Source organism: Accipiter gentilis, chromosome 5 (genome assembly GCF_929443795.1).
Source record: "Accipiter gentilis chromosome 5, bAccGen1.1, whole genome shotgun sequence".
NCBI lineage: Eukaryota > Metazoa > Chordata > Aves > Accipitriformes > Accipitridae > Astur > Astur gentilis.
This window is the reverse complement of record NC_064884.1, coordinates 1048005-1061195: the sequence shown is the minus strand read 5'-3', so window position 1 is coordinate 1061195 and position 13191 is coordinate 1048005. Positions and strand designations below refer to the sequence as shown.

The following is a 13191-nucleotide window of genomic DNA, read 5'->3' as shown; positions in this document are numbered from 1 at the left end:
GAGCAAATGTATAACTCCTTTTTCCCGTTTATGCTATCTCTTACTTTCAGATAAATTTTTTTTGCTGAGGTGGACAATTGAAATCTTTCCAGTTCAGGAAAGCCACTTCTGCCTCCTCTATTGTTCTGTAAGAGGGAAGTCAAGGAGCTTTTGTCCCCACAGACCCTTTACAGCTATATATTAGGTGACTACCTGTAGGGAAGAGATTAGGTGTTACTATACTAATTAAATGCTAATGTGGGGAGGTCAGGAAAATTCTGTACCATCAGTTCCGTGATCCTCACAGACTCTGGGTAGGCATTCTCTCCGCTCAGCACAGTATTTCCTTGTGGCAGCATGTATGTTGCAGTCATCCAGACATGAAGAGCCTCTTCTTCCTTTAGGCTTAAAAGTCGTCCCCCCCCCCCCCCCCCGTTTTCTTCACGTTTAGGTCTTCAGTTGGCTTATCTGACTGAGTTGGAGGTGGAAGGCCTGATAGCAGCTTCCCCCCTTGCCAAGACTCTGTGTGAGATCAAGCAAGCATTGGTGAATCTGCAGCAACCTTCAGACCTTAATACGGGTAACGGATCTTAGCCTGTATTGCAGTTTCTGTTTCCCTATAGTGGATAGGATATGGGATTACAAAATGTGACGAGAGAAGTTGTCTCTCATCTTTAGTGCCTTGGTAAAACACACACACAAATGTCTGCTGTTGAGCTGCAGGTCTTTAAAAAGAAGTCACTAGAAGGCCAATAAGCAGACCAAAGTGCTTGACTAATTCACACGTGTAGACTTGTTTCCTTCTTCTTCTCAGCAGGTACTTACACAAACGGAGGATTTTTGTTTCTTATGAATTCATTTGTTAGAGCTTTTCTGTTCGTCACAAAAGGTTTCCAGGGAAAATGTTGTAATACAGCCAAAATCTGTGATCTTAGGAAGCAATTTACCAGCAAGAGAGTAAGGCAGCTGGTTCTCTTCATGTGTACTGCTTTATAGTAGTAAATAAACAAAGAGTTAAAATAAGCATGTCTTCTGAACAGAGTGTTTTCCTCAAGCTGTTGCTGAATTTTTAGACTGTGATGCTTAGAGTTTGAAATTATTAATGGTGTGGTTTTGATGTAATTATGGGTGGATCATTTGCATTATTTTGAAATTCAGATACAAAGAGCTTTGCAAGGGCCTGAATATGCTATCAATGTGCACTATGCAGCTTGCCACATGCTCTAGAGTCACTGAGTCAACGTGTAGTGCTGGCAGTAGATCCTGTCCTGGTTTTTTGCCCATTGGACTAGGCTGCCATAGTGGTAGCATAGCAATCCCTTGCTGCTGTCCACTGACGCTCTGCCTTTGTTTTGAATTTCTGTAACAGACAGCAAACATCAAACAGGCGTGGGGAGCTCAGCCCTCTTCTGAGCTGCTGGATTCTTGGGCCACAAAGAGGGATGAAGCTCTGCTGCTGGAAATAAAGAGGAGCTGCATTGCTTAGAGAATTGAAGAGACAGAAGCAGAAGTATTTCACCTTCTGCAAAGTAAAACAGCCACCAGCTCATTTCCTTGAGGAGCGTAGCTTATCCTTGGCGATGGCTAAATGTGGATAATGGGATGAGGGTGTGTGCGCCTGCGGACAGAGCTGCAGTACCTGAAGTATGAGAATAGCTAAGTATTTAGTTAGAGATGTACTTGGTAGAATATGTAATGGATAATCCATATTCTGTTTGCTTAAACTGGTTGAAATACTTTCACACTTGCCTTGGATTATCAATAACTTGTAGGCTTGAGAAGGAAGCTGAGGTTCTTGATATTGTTTAATAATTTTATAATTTTCATTGTTAAGTCAGTAAAGCAGAAAACATGTGAGGCCACAGCTGGCATAAGAGCCCGTACTTATCAATGCATTTTATGATCTTGGATACAAAGGATATTTGTGAGGGTTTTTCAAGTACAGTTTAGAGCCATACTTCTAAGCCTTGCCCAGCATCTCTACATTGCCTGTGCATGTTTTCAATATACTCGTGTTGATTTCTGTAAGGTCTGCTGGTAGAGACCTTGAAGGTCTCTAGAGATGTGATTTTTTGAGCAAAGAGTACACTTAAACTATTCCCTGTAGTGGTGACTGCAGGGATCAATATAGCAGCTGGTGACCAGTGCTTTGGGAGCCTGATGTTGAAACTGAAAATATCCTTCATACCATTCTTACTCTTTTGGCCTGTCTGCAGGATGCCAAGAGAGCCTGGCTGTGAAATGGCCTTTGCTTCTGTGGAACAGGAGCAGAATCAGAACACTTGCTCCATCTCTTTCTGCGCAGTATTCCTTAGTTGCAGGTGAAGTACAGCAATGTAAAATCTCTTGACTGTGAGCCAGCACAGTACGTTGGCAACCTCCACAGGTAGGCTTCAGCCAAGTGTTTCCAACAGCAAAGCCTATTCTCTTCTCACTGCAATATTGACTGAATTGCTTATGTGTGAAGAGGTCTGTGAACCCACTCCTTCCCGGTTCCTAGACGCAAATCTGTGTTTACTCTTCCTGCCTTTGTATAACTATAGTCGGTATTAAGAGAGTGAGGCTTCAGTGCCCAGGAGCTAAGACAGAAGCTCTTGGGTTTGCTTCCAGTAACTGGCATCTCTGGTGGATCCAGTGGAACTGCAAGGTCTTTTGCCTTCATCTACTGATTTTGGTGGTTCCCCATTTTCTGAGCTTGCTCCCCAAACCAAAACACTTGTTTTGGTTCCTTTGCAATTTCACCTTGGGAGAATTTAGGTACTTGCTGACACTCTGAAGGGACTTTGGGCAAATGGGACGATTTTAGGAAGCAAAACATACCTACAGGCAAACACTACAAAACACCTGTAGTAGGTCTAGAATATAGATTGCCTGTTCTAGAATATAGTAGTGAAAAAACTGTCATTGCTCTCCATGTTGTTCTCTTTTTCAGGTTATCAGCAGGTATGTTTATAACAGTACTAGACAGAGATAAGCGTCTTCAGTGATTGCTGTCTCTAATATCCACAGGGAAGCATCGTACTGAGACAGGTGATAAAAGTTCTCTGTGACTTGTGGTTCCAGGTCACATTTGTAAAAGGCAGGGTGGAAGGCACTAGTAAGTAAAACTTGTCAAATTTTTCATTGTAACAGTTTTCAAATTCAAACAATTTTTTGTTTTAGATCAAAACAAAGATATTTGTATGGAATTTTGCTAGACGTTTTCTTTTTTTCCCCGCTGTGGTTTTCTTAACAAGTACACTTCAGTTATAAGTAAACATTCTTGAGTTTCAGAATGTTTTGTGTCTTTTTTCCCATAGAAGCAAAAAATATAAATAAAAAGACCAGAGTTTCACACAATGTTTCTTTTCATACCCTGTTAATAGTTCCTTGGAAAGAACAAATAAAAAGAGGATTGGTGCAACCATTGGTTTTGTTCTACTTCTGAAGTATTTACTGTTGATAGCTCTTTTTCTAGTGGTCTATGGAATCTTCCAGGAGTCCAGTGCTGTCTGGAGTAGCTGTGAAGTCCCCTCACATTTGGGAGGGTGCCATTTACCTGAGACTGCTGATAAGAGTAATCAAGTGGAGGTTCACTTAATTTGGAATTTGGAGAAGGGTCACTGGGCTGTTGATTTTTATTCAGTTGCTTTGACTTATGCCTCTCTTAACAGAAAATGAAAAGCTCCTTTTGAACATTCAGTGTAAATTTCAGCTTCTCTTGGAGAGCATCAAATACTGCTGTGGCTGTGAGAAGGAAGGTACGGTTGAGTTCCCTGAGAAGGAACCTCTTTGGTTTATGGCTGTGTGGTTCTGAGTTCTGAAATGAGCTCGGTGTTTTCTGCTGATTCTGTCTTCCAGCGTGAAACCATCGTCAAGCCTCCCAGTGTGTTAAAAAAGCCAGATAATGTTCCTGATGGTGTTTGTTGCAGTTACTGAGGCTGCCCCTGGATGCGCTCATTATCTTGGTTAATCCTTGCCTCTCATTATACATATACACAGATAGATACAGTGCTTTTAAATGCTGTTAGAAGAAAATGTCTAATGATATTTTTTTCAGATGGCTATTTTCCAATGAGGATTTCATTACTATGTCAACGTGATGAAACATGCCAACAACCCAGATCTACTGGCGGATTCTTTGCAGGTTTTCACACTCAGTCCTTGAATACAGTCATGTTAACTAAGCCTGTCAAGTTGCCACTGATTAACGAAACTGTAGCGGCTATTCATTGAGTTCTCCTAGACATAGCAAGTGCAATGTATTATGAGGCAGCTTATCCCACAGCAAAAGAGGTTTGCGCTGAGTTTTATGACCTAGTTTTTGCCTTGACACAAAGCATATGCATCAATGTAACTTGGCTGACTGACCACTAGGGTGAGAGGCAGATAATTATTTAGAGATGGTCCTGAATCATAGTCCTCAACGAAAACGCACCCAGACTTTGAGCTGGTTTTCAGATGTGGATTAACCTTTGCATAGCTGACACATGTCTTGAATTTAATTGCCATAGCTCTTAGTAGCTTCAGGCTATTGAACCCTGACCTAGACTTCTGTGTGTTACAGGTGAAATTGAATTGGCAGATGAGAATGGCCAGGTGAAGAATTTGCTCCAGAATCAGGATCACTATGCATCGCAGCTCCTGAGTGAGACAGAGTTTTGTGTACTACTCAAAGTCACACATATGTAAATTTGCAAATCTCTGTATTGTAGATGCTTTTATTTTCCTTTGTAGCTAAAGAAATACCCACACACAGGTGAAGGTTGAAAGTTAAAGAGGATTTTTGTTCTGGATTCCAAACTTGAGCCTCTGATCATCCTTAGCTCCACTCGGAGACAATAGGACCTAATGAAGTTGAACACTTACTGAAGACAGAGCTAAGATACCAGAAATTGGACACCGAAATTAAGGCTGCTTTTGAAAATGGTGGAAGTCAGGATTGCCTTAGTGTGGGACAGAGATTTCCTGATGGTCCCAGTTCCACCTCCAGGAAATGTTCTTTTGAAAGTTTCTGGTTTTCATACCATGCTTTTATCCCTTGCAGCACATGAAGGTTCCCAAGAAGCTGTTTTTACACCATGGCTGAAAGACCACAGCGTTGTCGCTCCGAAGTTCCTGGGTAGGTAGCCTGAAGTAGATGTTTCTGTAATCTTGTTTTCAAACATGAGAGGAGAGAATAACATATCAGCTGTGCTCTTAGGGGAGGAATAAAAGCCTGAAGAAGGGGTTTAATTTATAGTCAAAATGGGAAATCCTTATTTCTAGAACTAAGAAATTAAAACTAACTAGTGAAGAAAATGCTTGTTAGTATCTTTCCATTGTGTGTGAAGTGCTGGAGTCATAGATGACATGGTGTGTATGGAGGTACAAGAATTACTGTTGATCTTATCAGCTACTTTTTCTCTTCTCTCTGCAGCTAGACTGGGGAAGTGGGAAGATTCAAGAGTGTCACCTACCAGAGTGAAATCCAGGAAATATGGCAAACAATCAATCTTGCTTTTGGAAGTTCCATCCACAGAAGGTGAGCCCCTGACCTCAATGAAATGAATGCTTACCCTTTCTTTGAGTCCCCAGCACCTATCCGTGAGCATATTGTGTTTTTACTGCACATAACAGGAGTCATTCACCACAGGGCAACAAGAATGAAACTGTGGCTTCCCCTTCCAAAGAAACTGAGAAACTCTAATTAAGGCAAGTCAAAGGAGTTGCTTGATACTGAGTTTTGGAGTCCATCTTTATGCTTGTTGGTTTATTTCTTGATGAAAGAATTTATTGGGTTATTTCCAGAAGCCTGAAATAGTAAATGGCTCATTTCTATGAGAAAAGTCTCACTGAGCTAGTTTATCAGTGAATCCGTTTGAAGCCAGGTACATGCTTAATAAATTTGCCAAATGAAGCCTTGATCCTGGCAGACACTGGGCTTGTATGGTGCATCACAGAAATTGGCAGAAGGACAAACTCCAGCCCCAGGTTGGTTCATCTTTAACTCAGTAGTTTTATTTCTGGAATTGTTGAAGTATTCAATTAACAAGTCCTTAGTACTTTTATCTCAACTTTTACCTGACTGACTAGCTTTTATAAATAACTTTATAACTCCTCAGGTGAGTTGTAATTCCATGGAATGGACCCTGTCCCATATTTCACATACCTGATGAATCAGTAGTCCTGCTGATTTGCTGTGCTAAGTACTTGTATGTATACAGCGCAATGAGAAACATATTAAAACCGTGTATAAAAACCTAGATAATCTTGTAAAAGCTATGGGTGAACCTTTCTTCTTCAAGGTTCCTCTTAAAAAAAAAAAAAAGGCCTGTAAAATCTAATCAGCCAGAATATAACTTTTCTTTATACAACACCCAGTGGTACATTGACCTCAGATAGATTCAGTTTTAAAGTTGCCATGCTTGGTTTTATGCAACTCTTCTGTTGCTGATTGTATTTCAACTTAAACAAAAAGATTTCCAAAATATATTTTCTACCAGTGGCCCTCAAATAAGGTAAGGGCTGTTGGGACTCTCCAGTAAGATTGCACTACATGCTGGTAATCATGCAGTGAAATTCACCTGTGTCTGTCTATGTGAGAACTGTATGACAATCCTGGAAGTATTTAGCTGTTCATGTCATGGAAAAGTATTGTCTGTATTTTCTACAAAGAACCGATGCTCAGCCCATCTTGGTCACCCAGCAATTCAAATTCCTACTCCTGGCTTTGAAAGTAAAAGCAGCAACTAATTTCTGTTAAATTCAAGGAGAAAATCTGTGCTTATGGAGACACTGTATTCCTCTGCTTCATATCCATTCAGTATAACACCAGTTCTATGTGTGTCATTTTTTCTGACATATTTTAACGCATACTTGGAATCCAGCAGGTAGCATCTCTTTTCTGTGATATTTGCAGAAGTACTAAGACATTGTAGTACTTTGGTGATACAGTAAGGGTCACCACAGATAATGTTACTGACTCACTGTATTGTTGATTGCACTTGCAAAAGACAGTGATACAGGAATGGTCACCATAGATCATGTTACTGACTCACTGTATTGTTGATTGCACTTGCAAAAGACATGAAGCAATGGAGCTACAAAATGAGATTGCACTGATACTAAAGAAGTGCAAAAGTGGTGTCTGCTTTGGATTTGTGGAGATCTTAAAATTTGTTGGGACGTGGTCTTTTTGTAAGGTAGCATCAGAAATAACAGTTACTTCGGTGGGAGGTCTCTGTTTTCTCTTGAACTTATAGAATTCAGTCTTGCAAAGGGTCTGAGAAAATGAAAATCAGATGAAGGGAATAGATACCCCCGCTAGTTTTTCCTAGGAAAGAAAACAGATAACCCTGAAAGAGTAGCAGATAGACAAGATGACTTCATAAATTAAGGACAATATCTTGTCTTAAGGTCAGTCAGGTATCCAGTCCAGTCATTAGAAGAACTGGAAGAAACTTGAATTGAGGAAGAGGAAACTTGGTTTTCCTTGTTACCTTTTACTGACTGGTAGTATTAGTCCCTGAAAAAGAGACACCTGGAAAATCTACTTGTGTCTATCAAAAGCAACAGGCATTGATTCCCAATCTCCCCCTCACCCATCTGTCAGCCAGTGTAAGTTCTGACAAATCAAAGCCCAAAATAGCACAAAATATGCGCTGTTCTCTGTGAGAAATCTGCTGCAGGCCATCACTCCTACATATACCTTTGAGCAACAAAGCAAACAATTCTGTAGTTCCAGAACCATACCAAGTGTGCACCTGTGGTATTCTTATTGAGAGTAGAGCTGCTAACAAGCCTATTTCTTGGAGCAAATTTGCCAAGCCAAACATAGATAAAGTGAAGAACGTGGCATTAAAAAAAGCTGGTGCTTTCCAGGTGCCCAGCTCTTACTAAATTCTACTGGAGAGCCATTGTGCGTAGGTCTGACAGGGTGGCCTTTGTAAACAGTGCTGGGGAGGTACTAGCTGATAACTGGGTTGCGGTCAACAAGCAAGTCAACGTGCTGTATAGGTCGAAGATCTCTTGTAATGCTGGACGTTGAGGCCAGTTGCTTTTTGGCAGGTGTAAGAAACTGTTTTCAAAAGCAGCTTGCCTGAAGCACCAAACTCTTTAGGATCCACAGACTGAGCTATACTGTAATGTTAGAAGGCAGGAGGGGTGAATTACCACAGTCCTACATGTAGATCCTGGGCTAACAGCTTTTTGGAAAAGGGCCAGATAACAAATATGCTCACAGATGATACCAGGGGTGAGATCAGAGGAAAAAGTGGATATTTGTGGTTTGGATTTACATTACAGTACTGCTGCAGAAGTTGGGAACTGGAACTACAAAGAGACACAGTCTTCTCTTATCACATGCTGCTGTGAAGTCGGATTTATTCCACTTAAGTGAAATTTCGATATATTTTGCTATTAATGAGGTCAGGACCTATGGGGGTTTTTTTGGTCTTGTCAGAGAAGCCAGAGTTAATTTTTTCTCTTCTAGCGAAGAAGTGATGTACACTAGGTAAACAGTCCTTGAACTCTGTCCTGGAGAAATAATTTTAAATTTAAGATGTAAATGTTACTTGATCCATAGTAACTCTATCAGCAAATGTCCCCCATCAATGATTCACCACCTTAAGAAGTTTTCCTGCAGTGTATTTACCTGTGTTTTGTAGGTCAGCAGTAACTGAGAACGAGGAAGACTTTGCAGAGTTATAAATCCTTTGCTTACCTTGGCTTCTCCACCCTCTCTTAGCAAACTGCAGTTCCAAAACTCTTAGCTAAGCTCAGAAAGGAAGTATTTGCACAGGAGAATCACTCCCTTCAGGTTTTATTCTTTTGTGGTTTTTTTTCTTACCACCACATCCACCTTCTGGACTGGGAGGAAATTTGAGACTGCATTGTGTAGATCCTGGACTCAAGGAGAAACTCACCTTGTGGAAGCGTTTAATCTCAGCACCAAGCAAGCTGGATCCAGCTGCAATCTGAACAGGAGGCTGTGAAGCCAAGCGGCTACTTCCCCTTTGAGTTACCATTCATACTTTATTGAGTGATGCTAAGGGGGAGCAGGGGGCAGTTCTCCTGCACCCCAGTTGACCTGCCCTGGTGTGTACCCTGTGAAGAAAGCTCAGTTGCAGCTGGCTAGCTGGGAACTGGGAGGAGATTTGTCTTGGGAACATTCTGTCTGTTCAGGATCTAATGAACTTTGGAGAAAAGTAGCTCATCTCTGGCCATTCCAGACAGAGCTATAGAGCAATTGAAGCCTAATCTAGCAGACCTGACTATAAGCCCCCTGGCAATTTAAAGCAAACTTCCATTTAGCCACAATGAAGAGAAGAGACTAGTTGCAGCTAGGGCTGTGCTGCTCCCACCATGGCAAAGGAGTGGAGAGAATTAAGATGGAGAAAGCCCTACACATTTCCCAGAATGACTGACCTGGAAGCCTGAAAAGAAATAGTACAACAGCAGTGTGCTTCTGACCTCACATGAGGACTTGTATATGTAAATAGGGAAGTTGCTACAAGCAGCTGCTTTTATCTAATTCTGCTGTGAAATGATTAGCGGTAAATCTGTCAATGTTTGTGCTTTGGAAGTCTCTTGACCTCAGTGGAAAATCAGGGCTGAGGTTGTTTGGGCTATTAGCATAGGTTTATGCTCTCCTTTCTCCACAACTGGTTTTTAGGTAAACGGAGCCAGCTGACAACATTACATCAGGTAAATCTCTTGATGTTTGTGCTTTGGGAGTCTTTTGAACCTTGGTGGAAAATATCAGGTTGCTTCTCCAAATCTTGGAGGAATTGAGGCCTCCTATTCTAGAAGGCACATGGATCTCCTTAGATGGAAGTCCTAGTGCAGAGTAGTATTGAACATTAGCAGTCTCCTCACCAGCACATCCAGTGAATATTTCTTTGTGTGACAGTATGTTAACTTTCAGAACTCATAAAAAGGCTGGTTTTGAGCCCTTTCAGATCACAGGCACCTTATTTATGTAGCAGAAAGAAGCAGATAAATTTTTCTGAGATAAAATCCCTATTTGGACTTCAGTTATTCTCTGTTACAGTCCCATAGGAAATTACATTTGAAATGTACTTTGCCCTCAGGTGACTCTTTTGGGGGTGATTTTATTTGGGGGGGAGGGGGGAGAACCCACCAAAACAAAACCCTGCATGTGGAAAAAGGTCTTCATGGATAGGAGATTTGGTTTACTAGGATCAGTGAATATGGTCAAAGTGATCGGATGAGATCCAACGGAAGTTACTAGATCGGTGTAATTTAGGGACTGGCGCTTTGAGATTGGAATAAAGTGAGAAGATGTCCCTGCACTGTCTTTTTTTGGGCTGTCTCAGTGTTCTGTTGCTTAAAGTAATAACCTGAATCTTCTGCTAGCTCTTTTTGACTAAGGGAGTTTGCAGAAGCTTTTGGGGTCTTCAGGTTGTTTTCTGCAAGGTTTTATTGTCAACTTTGTGATCTGTTGCTGTGTACCTCTTGGCCGAGGTTGCCATTGCTTTGGCTCTTGCCCTTTTTCAGGTCTGCAAAGTCATGTCCTCAAATTTTTTGTCTTGATAAGGTAGTACTTAGAAACCAAAATTCTTCTATGCTGCTGGAACTTCACTTCTGCTGACTCAGCCTGCGTGACAGGGAGGGACCAGAGAGGTATCAGAGCCTGGGGCAGTGGTGGTACATAGAGGTGAGAGGATCTGCTCGTACCAGCAGAGAAGAGAGCACAGTTAATCTGTGCATGCAGTCTCTCCTCCTTCCCTGCTGGTACCAGTGCATTCTCCTTACTCGGAAAGAGTAAGAGTACTTCCCTGCTGGTGCCAGCATTTTTTTTGTTTGTCTGTTTTGCACAAAATAATTTGTTTTTCTACAGTTAAAACAAAGGTCATACCAGCTCTTACAGCTGAGGGACACCTGTTATTGGGGAAGCCCTTTCAAAGGCATGGTGCTGAGCTGTGTCCCCTTTCTGTCCCTGTCACAGGCTAGAAGGGACAGTTACAGGGGATTCTTTCAGTGTGCTGTTGGCCAGTGTGTTAAGACCAGCCTGCCTCACATAATGCGGATTTAACAGAAGGCCAGTGCATCTAGGGAAGAGGGGAGCTGAGTGAGAGAATCTTGAGGAAGAGAGAGAAGTTTCTTATTTAGAAAATTAATTCTTGTTTGGAAGCGTATTTTCCTTTCAGCCAGGGACTATTCTAGGTATTTAGATCTTTTCACAAAGATACGTATGGTGTATTTTCTTCTATTCAATCACTTGTGTAGCAGCCTGATCCTGTAAATCCATTATTCAAGACAGACAACTAGGTATTGTAGTCATGCAAGATCTTCTAAAGTCTGCTGTGCGATTTTTTTTTTTTTAATTATTTTTTTTTGCCACCAAACTGCGGATCTGTGGAAGATCTTGCCAGTTTTCAGTTAACTTCTTGAATTCACAGAGTAGTGTACAGTGACGCTTAATGCAAGGCCGAGCAGAGATTCCAGAGGGATGCAACCCTGAAAGCATTAGTGCTACCTATGAAAGAAAATCGGAATAGTTTCTGAGTATGTAATGCAAACTGATGTACTGGTCTAAATAAGGCCAGCAGCCAAGATTATTGCACCAGTGTAGGAAGCAATGTGTATAGGTACCAGTTGCTCCATTGGAAAGCCTGGTCTAGGGTGGTGAAGCCTTCTTACAGGGCTTCACACCTGGCAGACTGACAGCATAGGAATTTCTGCTTAAGAGGCTAGGCTTGTACAGAACAATGTGGTTTTTCTTGTAGGTTCTCAGTTGCATAGCCCAAAGAGTTGTCTGTTTTCCAGTTTTACGAGAGTGGTGGCTGGAGAAGTATGGAGACTATGCAGGGCTGGAACAGTGGTACAGAAGTGCTGAATGACTGAAGAATTCCTAGGTTGGAAAAATAAATAATGCAATCGCTTCCAATATTTTTATTGTCAAGACAGTTTTAGGTTAGGGCATTTCTTGCCTCATGACAGTAGGTGCTTTTCCCATTGAGATTGGAATGAGATTGGGCCAAATGTTTATTAATCTAACAGTGGGGTTCCCCTGCAGTGTACAAATGGGCCAGTTGCAGACTTTTTCTTGGGAGAAAATTTGGAGGAAAAGAGGCTTGGCAATAGTTGAGTTGTGTGTGAAATTTCAAGGCCGTGCTATTTGTATCATAGTTGTTAAAAAATCAATATTTTTCTTTGTGTTTAAAAAAGGATCAGTTAAGTCGAACAGACCTCAGGTACCGTGACAGCACGTGGGTCTGTTGACTTGCAGGGGAGAGATTTCATAGTTGTCAAACCCACTTCATTCAGCAGAGAAATCTGTTACCATTTTTACTGTGTTTTATCTTTTCTGCCTATTTTACATCTAAGTGCATGTTTCTTGTCCTGAAGAGTATTTGTCACATTCATCTTAGAAGCTCTTGGGAACACAGAAAAGATTGTACTTTATGGCTGCAAGTCTTGCAGGTGCGCGTTGTCTGGTTTTGTGCTTGCAGACAGCTTCAGCAGGGCTGTCTGCCTGCAGGGAGTTAAACACATCCCCTGCAGAATTGGAGGCTGTGTTTGCTTATTGCCCATCTCTGTGGCCTTCACACATGTTGCTGCCTTCTTAGTGCTGATTGGGAACAGACTTAGGTGCACTGCTCCCTCCTTCTAGGAAGTTCTTTGTTCATACTGGATGTCAAAGCCTAGCTTTCTTCAGTTAATAACGTGGATGTTCTAGGAGTATAAATACTGAAATGCATCTGTTCCAAAGTGCGTTTATTTAGCAAAACATGTCACTGAGAAACTTGCCTGCGTGGGGGGGGGTGCGGGAGTACGCAGGTGGTAGGTGCAGGTGTCTCCCCAGCTGGGGTGGCTGTGGGTGGGCAGGGCAGCCCACCCTAACGAGCAGCTGTGCACCCTTTTCTCATCAGGCTTTGGGCACAGCTGTGTGGGGTTATTGTCCAGGCATGTGCCGTGTCCCTGGACAGACTCGTTTGTGCCGTACCTCTGAGTAGGCAAGGAATATTCGACCGTGCTGCTGAAGTTGTGCTTTTGGGGCTGTGGTTGCGGTAAGTCCTCGGGCAGCACTTGGGGGGTTCGGAGGGGACCAGTGGCAGAGCTGAGGCTGCGCTTCACCTCAGGGAAGGCTTGGCGAGAGACCGGCTGTGTCTGTGGTTCCTCTGAGCTTGGGGCCCTTGTTTCTCTGCTTACCCATGAATGCAGGGGAAAAATAGAATGCAAGCTGTCTTTACCCATGACTAACACCAGCCATGGGCAGCCACCAGC

At 42.2% G+C, this 13191-nt stretch overlaps 1 protein-coding gene across 24 annotated transcripts in view; it reads left to right on the top strand.

Annotated features, from left to right (window-relative positions):
- Positions 1–13191, top strand: part of LOC126038892 (zonadhesin-like) — a 151880-nt gene that overhangs the window by 91190 nt on the left and 47499 nt on the right. For 15 of the 24 annotated variants that reach the window (XM_049801326.1, XM_049801328.1, XM_049801329.1 and 12 more), the window contains 5 exons: positions 431–559; positions 1349–3719; positions 3820–4105; positions 4526–5080; positions 5378–5482. In XM_049801326.1, coding sequence (XP_049657283.1) covers positions 431–559; positions 1349–1392 — 173 coding nt within the window. In that variant the 3' untranslated portion in view covers positions 1393–3719; positions 3820–4105; positions 4526–5080; positions 5378–5482. Of the gene's footprint in view, positions 1–430; positions 560–1348; positions 3720–3819; positions 4106–4525; positions 5081–5377; positions 5483–5577; positions 5653–13191 lie in introns of those variants that run through there. The other 9 variants (XM_049801308.1, XM_049801314.1, XM_049801313.1 and 6 more) reach the window with 9 other exon arrangements.